Below are 8,972 nucleotides of genomic sequence, written 5' to 3' on the forward strand. Positions count from 1 at the left end.
TTTTATTCCCATTTTCCCCCTTTTATTCCCATTTTCCCCCCATTTTTTCCCCATTTTTTCCCCATTTTTTCCCCATTTCATTCCCATCTTATCCCATTTTATTCCCATTTTCCCCATTTTTCCCCCATTTTCCCCATTTTATCCCATTACATTCCCATTTTTCACCCATTTTATCCCCATTTTCCCAAATTTTTCCCCCATTTCCCCCATTTCCCCCATTTTATTCCCATTTTATCCCCATTTTTCCCCATTTTTCCCCCATTTTTTCCCCATTTCATCCCCATTTTTCCCCATTTTTCCCCATTTTTTCCCCATTCCCCCATTTCCCCATTTCATTCCCATCTTATCCCATTTTATTCCCATTTTATCCCCATTTTCCCCCCATTTTCCCCCATTTTCCCCAATTTTTCCCCCATTTTTCCCCCATTTTTCCCCCATTTCCCCCCCATTTCCCCCATTTTCCCCCCCCCACCCCAGCCCCCGACCCCTCCCCCCCCCACCCCTCCCCCCCCTCCGCCCCTCCCCCTCCCCCCGCGGGTGGGGGAGGGGCTGATCCCGACCTGCGCCAGCAGCTGGAGCAGCTCCTGCAGCGGGCGGGGCGTTCCCGGGTGGAGCAGGTGCTGCGGGAGCTGCTCCGGGAGCAGAGCCAGCCCGGCAAACGCCGGCACCGCCGCGGCGCCGCGCGGCACGCAGGTGAGACCGGGGGGGGTCACCGAAAATTCCCAAAAAAAACGGGGTTGGGAAGGGTTAAAAATGAGATTTTTGGGGATTTTCTGAAAAAATTTCCCCCAAAAAATGGGGTGGAAAGGGTTAAAAATGAGATTTTTGGGGATTTTCTGAAAAAATTCCCCAAAAAACCCGGGGTGGGAAGGGTTAAAAATGAGATTTTTGGGGATTTTCTGAAAAAATTCCCAAAAAAAACGGGGTGGAAAGGGTTAAAAATGAGATTTTTTGGAGAATATTTGGGGTTTTTTTTTGGGAATTTTTGGAGTGGCCAAAGTTGGAGGTGAGACGGGGGGGGGGGGGGGGGTCACCGAAAATTCCCAAAAAAACGGGGTTGGGAAGGGTTAAAAATGAGATTTTTTTTGGGATTTTCTGAAAAAATTCCCCCCAAAAAAATGGGGTGGAAAGGGTTAAAAATGAGATTTTTTTTGGAGAATATTTGGGGGTTTTTTTGGGGAATTTTTGGAGTGGCCAAAGTTGGAGGTGAGACCGGGGAAGGTCACCGAAAATTCCCAAAAAAAACGGGGTTGGAAAGGGTTAAAAATGAGATTTTTGGGGATTTTCTGAAAAAATTCCCCCAAAAAAACAGGGTTGGAAAGGGTTAAAAATGAGATTTTTGGGGATTTTCTGAAAAAATTCCCAAAAAAAATGGGGTGGAAAGGGTTAAAAATGTGATTTTGGGGGATTTTCTGAAAAAATTCCCCAAAAAAACAGGGTGGAAAGGGTTAAAAATGATATTTTTTGGGGGGGATTTTCTGAAAAAATTCCCCCCAAAAAAATGGGGTGGAAAGGGTTAAAAATGAGATTTTTTTTGGAGAATATTTGGGGTTTTTTTTGGGAATTTTTGGAGTGGCCAAAGTTGGAGGTGAGACCGGGGGGGGGGGGGTCACCGAAAATTCCCCAAAAAAACCGGGTTGGGAAGGGTTAAAAACGAGATTTTTGGGGATTTTCTGAAAAAATTCCCCCAAAATAACAGGGTGGAAAGGGTCAAAAACGTGATTTTTTGGAGAATATTTGGGGGTTTTTTTGGGAATTTTTGGAGTGGCCAAAGTTGGAGGTGAGATTTGGGTGGTTCACCAAAAATTCCCAAAAAAACAGGGTTGGGAAGGGTTAAAAATGAGATTTTTGGGGATTTTCTGAAAAAATTCCCCCAAAAAAATGGGGTGGAAAGGGTTAAAAATGAGATTTTTGGGGATTTTCTAAAAAAATTCCCCAAAAAAACGGGGTGGAAAGGGTTAAAAATGAGATTTTTTTGGGGGGATTTTCTGAAAAAATTCCCCCCCAAAAAATGGGGTGGAAAGGGTTAAAAATGAGATTTTTTTTTGAGATTTTCTGAAAAAATTCCCCAAAAAAATGGGGGGGAAAGGGTTAAAAATGAGATTTTTGGGGATTTTCTGAAAAAATTCCACAAAAAAATGGGGTGGAAAGGATTAAAAATGTGATTTTGGGGGATTTTCTGAAAAAATTCCCCAAAAAAACGGGGTGGAAAGGGTTAAAAATGTGATTTTGGGGGATTTTCTGAAAAAATTCCCCAAAAAAACGGGGTTGGGAAGGGTTAAAAATGAGATTTTTGGGGATTTTCTGAAAAAATTCCCCAAAAAAATGGGGGTGGAAAGGTCAAAAAAATGAGATTTTTTTGAGATTTTCTGAAAAAATTCCCCCCAAAAAAAGGGGTGGAAAGGGTTTAAAAATGAGATTTTTTTTGGAGAATATTTGGGGGTTTTTTTGGGAATTTTTGGAGTGGCCAAAGTTGGAGGTGAGATTTGGGTGGTTCACCAAAAATTCCCAAAAAAAAACAGGGTTGGGAAGGGTTAAAAATGAGATTTTTTGGGGATTTTCTGAAAAAATTCCCCCCAAAAAATGGGGTGGAAAGGGTTAAAAATGAGATTTTTGGGGATTTTCTGAAAAAATTCCCCAAAAAAATGGGGTGGGAAGGGTTAAAAATGAGATTTTTTTGGGGGGATTTTCTGAAAAAATTCCCCCCAAAAAATGGGGGTGGAAAGGTCAAAAATGTGATTTTTTGGAGAATATTTGGGGGTTTTTTGGGAATTTTTGGAGTGGCCAAAGTTGGAGGTGAGATTTGGGTGGTTCACCAAAAATTCCCCAAAAAAACGGGGGTGGGAAGGGTTAAAAATGAGATTTTTGGAGCAGTTTTTGGGAGTTTTCCCAAAAAATCCAAAATAAAAGGGGTTGGGAGGATCAAAAATGAGATTTTTGGAGGCCAAAAAAATTCCAAAAACAAACGGGGTTGGGAGAGTCAAAAATGAGATTTTTTGGGGAATTTTGGGAGTGGTCAAAGTTGGAGGTGAGACCGGGGGGGGTTCACCAAAAATCACCCCAAAAAACGGGGTGGGAAGGGTTAAAAATGAGATTTTTGGACCAGTTTTTGGGAGTTTTCCCAAAAAATCCCCCAAAAAATGGGGTTGGGAGGGTCAAAAATGAGATTTTTGGAGGCCAAAAAAATTCCAAAAAAAAAACGGGGTTGGAAAGGTCAAAAATGAGATTTTTGGAGAGTTTTGGGGATTTTCTGAAAAAATTCCCCAAAAAAAACGGGGTTGGATGGGCAAAAAATGAGATTTTTTTGGGAATTTTGGGAGTGGCCAAAGTTGGAGGTGAGACCGGGGGGGGTTCACCAAAAATTCCCAAAAAAACGGGGTTGGGAAGGGTTAAAAATGGGATTTTTGGAGCTGTTTTTGGGAGTTTTCCCAAAAAATTTTGGGATTGAGGATCCATGGCTACCACCAAGGTCAATGTCCACCCAATCCATAAAATTTCACCAAAAAATTTGGGGTGTGGTTGGAATTTTGGGATTGATGGAACCATGGCCAAGGTCAAGGTCAATGGCCAAGGTCAATGGTCAACATCGACCCAATTCATGGAATTTCACTAAAAAATTTGGGGTGGGATTGGAATTTTGGGGTTGATGGACCCATGGCCAAGGTCAATGATCAATGTCGACCCAATCCATGGAATTTCACTAAAAAATTTGGGGTGGGATTGGAATTTTGGGGTCGATGGATCCATGGCCAAGGTCAATGATCAACGTTGATCCAATTAATGGAATTTCACTAAAAAATTTGGGGTGGGATTGGAATTTTGGGGTTGATGGATCCATGGCCAAGGTCAATGGTCAACATCGACCCAACCCATGGAATTTCACTAAAAAATTTGGGACATGGTTGGAATCTTGCCATTGATGGTTCCATGGCCAATGTCAATGATCAACATTGACCCAATCCATGGAATTTCACTAAAAAATTTGAGGTGGGATTGGAATTTTGGGGTTGATGGATCCATGGCCAAGGTCAAGGTCAATGGCCAAGGTCAATGGTCAACATCAACCCAATTCATGGAATTCCATGGAAAAATTTGGGATATAGTTTACATTTTGGGATTGATGGTCCCATGGCCAAGGTCAATGATCAACAGTGACCCAATCCATGGAATTTCACTAAAAAAATTGGGGTGGGATTGGAATTTTGGGGTCGATGGATCCATGGCCAATGTCAATGATCAACGTTGATCCAATTAATGGAATTTCACTAAAAAATTTGGGGTGGGATTGGAATTTTGGGATTGATGGACCCATGGATGAGGTCAACGGTCAATGGCCAAGGTCAATGGTCAACATCAACCCAATTCATGGAATTCCATGGAAAAATTTGGGATTTTGGAGTGTATGGATTCATGGCCATGGTCAACGGTCAACGTCAACCTCAATTATGAAATTTCACCACAAAATTCGGGGTACGGTTGGAATTTTGGGATTGATGTATCCATGGCCAAGGTCAACGGTCAATGGCCAATGTCAACGGTCAACATCGACCCAACCCATGGAATTTCACTAAAAAATTTGGGGTGGGATTGGAATTTTGGGATTGATGGATCCATGGCCAAGGTCAATGGTCAACATTGACCCAGTTCATGGAATTCCATGGAAAAATTTGGGATTTTGGAGTGTATGGATTCATGGCCATGGTCAATGGTCAACGTCAACCCAATTATGAAATTTCACTAAAAAATTCGGGGTATGGTTGGAATTTTGGGATTGATAGATCCATGGCCAAGGTCAAGGTCAATGGCCAAGGTCAACGGTCAACATTGACCCAGTTCATGGAATTCCATGGAAAAATTTGGGATTGGATTGGGATTTTGGGGTCATTGGATCCATGGCCAAGGTCAACGGTCAACATCAACCCAACCCATGGAATTTCACCAAAAAATTTGGGATATGGTTGGAATCTTGCCGTTGATGGTTCCATGGCCAAGGTCAACGGTCAACATCAACCCAACCCATGGAATTTCACCAAAAAATTTGGGATATGGTTGGAATCTTGCCGTTGATGGTTCCATGGCCAAGGTCAACGGTCAACATCGACCCAACCCATGGAATTTCACCAAAAAATTTGGGATATGGTTGGAATCTTGCCGTTGATGGTTCCATGGCCAAGGTCAACGGTCAACATCAACCCAACCCATGGAATTTCACCAAAAAATTTGGGATATGGTTGGAATCTTGCCGTTGATGGTTCCATGGCCAATGTCAACGGTCAACATCGACCCAACCCATGGAATTTCACCAAAAAATTTGGGATATGGTTGGAATCTTGCCGTTGATGGTTCCATGGCCAAGGTCAACGGTCAACATCAACCCAACCCATGGAACCCTGCAAGAGTTTCTCTCACCATTCCAACCCCTCATCCCCATGCAGGTTCCGGCGCCGGGAGTGACCCCGATGACGACCCAACCCCCGTAACCACCCAAGACCCTCCACCAGCTCCACCCCCAACCGACGCCGACCCTCCGGCCGCGGCGAAGAACCGCAAATCCACCGGGACCTGCTCGGAATGCTGCAAAACCCCCGGCAAACCCCGTCGCAGCGCCGAGAAACCTCACCGCTGCGGCGACTGCGGCAAAGGCTTCAGCCGCGGCTCCAATTTGGCGCAGCACCGGCGCATCCACACCGGGGAGAGGCCGCACCGGTGCGGGGATTGCGGCAAAGGGTTCATCCAACGCTCCGACCTGGAGCGGCACCGGCGCGTCCACACCGGCGAGCGGCCGTATTCTTGCGGCGATTGCGGCAAACGCTTCAGCGTCAGCTCGCACCTGGACCGGCACCGCCGCACTCACGCCGGCGGGCCGGGACCGCCGGGTCAACAACCACAACAACAACCACAACAACAACGTGCCAAAAGCAAAGCGGCGTCCGAGGCGTCGCCGCACCGGTGCGGCGATTGCGGCAAAACCTTCGGGCAGCGCTCGGCGCTGGCGAAACACCGAAAAATCCACAGCGGGGAGCGGCCGCACCGGTGCGGCGACTGCGGCAAGAGCTTCAGCCGCGGCTCCAACCTGACCCAGCACCGGCGCATCCACACCGGAGAGCGACCCTTCGCCTGCGGGGATTGCGGCAAAGGGTTCATCCAACGCTCCGACCTGGAGCGGCACCAGCGCGTCCACACCGGCGAGCGGCCGTATTCCTGCGCCGAGTGCGGCAAGAGCTTCAGCGTCAGCTCGCACCTGGACCGGCACCGGAAAATCCACGCGGCGGAACGGGCGTCCTACCGGTGCCCGGAGCACCTGGCCGGGTTTTTGGCGGCTCACCGGCACGGGAGGCTCTTCCAGTGCGGGCAGTGCGGGCGGTGTTTCGGTCAAGGCGCGGCGTTGTTGAAGCACCAACGATCTCACGGCGGCGGCGCCGGCGCTGGAGCGGCGTCGCCGAAATGTCTGGATTGCGGGAAAAGCCGGGGGTTGTGCCAGGATTGCGGGAGGGAGGCGGAAGCGGCGCCGGAGAAACCCTACAAGTGCCAAGAATGCGGGAAAAGCTTCGGGCAGCGCTCGGCGCTGGTGAAACACCGGCGCATCCACACCGGAGAGAAACCCTACAAATGCCCCGAGTGCTCCAAGGGCTTCATCCAAAAATCCGACCTCACCATCCACCGCCGGATGCACACCGGCGAGAAACCCTACACGTGCCGCGAGTGCGGCAAACGCTTCAGCGTCTCCTCCAACCTCTTGACCCACCAGAGGACCCACCTGGGCGAGAAACCCTTCCAGTGCTCCGAGTGCGGCAAGAGCTTCATCCAGCGCTCCGAGCTCACCATCCACCGCCGCGTCCACACCGGCGAGAAGCCCTACAAGTGCCAGGAGTGCGGCAAATGCTTCAGCCGCAGCTCCCACCTCAACCGCCACCAGCGCACCCACGCCGGCGACAAGTCGGCTCGTGCCGGCGCCGGCGCCGCCTCTTCGCCCTCCTCGTCCTCGCCGGCGTCGGCGGGTTTGGCTTTCCCGGCGTTCCCGGGTTCCTCGGCGGTGCCGGCGGCGTTGGAGCTGCCCTGGGCGTTGGCGTTGCCGGGTCGGGCGTTCCCGGGTTTTCCGGCGGGGTCGGTGGGTAATTAGGGAGGGTGTTGGTTAATTAGGGTTGGGTTTGTTTGGTAATTAAGTGGGGGGATGGGGATACTCATCGTTCCATGGTTCTGGTGAGTTCCCGGCGTTCCCAGTGCTCCCAGTGCCCAACTGGGATTGGCCAACGCCAAAACCCAATCTTGAATTGGTCTCCTTCAATTTCCATGGCTAATTAACGATCTCTAATTAATTAGGGGTGGATTAGTTCATTAATTAAGAGGGGAGATGATGAATTCCCATCGTTCCATGGTTCTGGTGAGTTCCCGGCGTTCCCAGTGCTCCCAGTGCCCAACTGGGATTGGCCAACGCCAAAATTCAACCTTGGTTTTGTTCTCCATTTGTTCCCATTCAATTTATTTCCAAATTAACGATCTCTAATTAATTATGGTTGGATTAGTTCATTAATTAAGTGGGGAGATGATGAATTCCCATCGTTCCATGGTTCTGGTGAGTTCCCGGCATTCCCAGTATTCCCAGTGCCCAACTGGGATTGGCCAACACCAAAACCCAACCTTGGCTTGTTCCCATTCAATTTTCACGGATAATTAATGATCTCTAATTAATTATGGTCGGATTAGTTCATAAATTAAGAGGGGAGATGATGAATTCTCATCATTCCATGGTTCTGGTGAGTTCCCAGCATTCCCAGTATTCCCAGTGCCCAACTGGGATTGGCCAACCCAACACTCAACCTTCAATTTGTTCCCATTCAATTTCCATGGCTAATTAATGATCTCGGATTAATTAGGGTTGGGTTTGTTAATTAATTAAGAGGGGAGATGATGAATTCTCATCATTCCATGGTTCTGGTGAGTTCCCAGCATTCCCAGTATTCCCAGTGCCCAACTGGGATTGGCCAACCCAACACTCAACCTTCAATTTGTTCCCATTCAATTTCCATGGCTAATTAATGATCTCTAATTAATTAGGGTTGGGTTTGTTCATTAATTAAGAGGGGAGATGATGAATTCCCATCATTCCATGGTTCTGGTGAGTTCCCAGCATTCCCAGTGCTCCCAGTGCCCAACTGGGATTGGCCAACCCAACACCCAACCTTGGCTTTGGTCTCCATTTGATCCCATCAATTTGCTGCCCAATTAACGATCCCTAATTAATTAGGGATGAATGAATTAATTAAGAGGGGAGATGATGAATTCTCATCATTCCATGGTTCTGGTGAGTTCCCGGCATTCCCAGTATTCCCAGTGTCCAACTGGGATTGGCCAACCCAACACCCAACCTTGGCTTGATCCCATTCAATTTCCAGGGCTAATTAACGATCTGTAATTAATTAAGGGATTATTAATTGACTAATTAATGACGGGAACAGAAATTCCTGCTCATTCCTGGGCTCCTCCCAGTTCTCCCAGTGCCCAACTGGGATTGGCCAATCCAGCACTGGGGGCTCTTCCCAATGTTCCAATTCCCAAATCTGGGAAAAAGGTAAAAAATTTTGGAATAAACCCCAAAAATTTGGGGGAAAAAACCCCAAAAATTTGAGGAAAAAACCTCAAAAATTTGGGGAAAAAAAATCAAAAAAAATTGGGAAAGCAGCGGAAAATTTGGGAATAAAAATTAAAATTCTAGGAAAAAAAAACCTTCAAAAGTTGGGAAAAAAACAAATATTTGGGAATTTAGAATCAAAATTTAGGGAAAAAAATTCCTCAAAACTGGGGAAAAAAATCCTCAAAATTTGGGGAAAAAAATTTGAAATTTAGTGGGAAAAAAAAATTTAGATTTTGGGAAAAAAATTCCCAAATTTGGGTCAAGAATGCCAGGAAATGTGAGTTTGGGAGGAGGAATTGGATTTTTATTTTGAATTTTATTGTTGAATTTTATTTTGGAT

The 8,972-nt window shown here is 46.9% G+C and overlaps 1 protein-coding gene across 1 annotated transcript; it reads left to right on the forward strand.

Annotated features, from left to right (window-relative positions):
- Positions 1–546: 546 nt before the first annotated feature.
- LOC306816164 (uncharacterized protein) lies at positions 547–8,713 on the forward strand (the record flags this gene model as incomplete). The annotated part of the gene is made up of 3 exons (XM_079332648.1): positions 547–693; positions 5,436–7,694; positions 8,423–8,713. Coding segments are annotated over 2 exons (1,832 nt in total), but the record flags the coding sequence as incomplete, so codon positions are not given.
- Between the last annotated feature and the right edge of the window lie 259 nt (positions 8,714–8,972).

The sequence above is a fragment of the Erithacus rubecula genome (genome assembly GCF_903797595.1).
Source record: "Erithacus rubecula genome assembly, contig: scaffold_396_arrow_ctg1, whole genome shotgun sequence".
Classification (NCBI taxonomy): Eukaryota; Metazoa; Chordata; class Aves; order Passeriformes; family Muscicapidae; genus Erithacus; species Erithacus rubecula.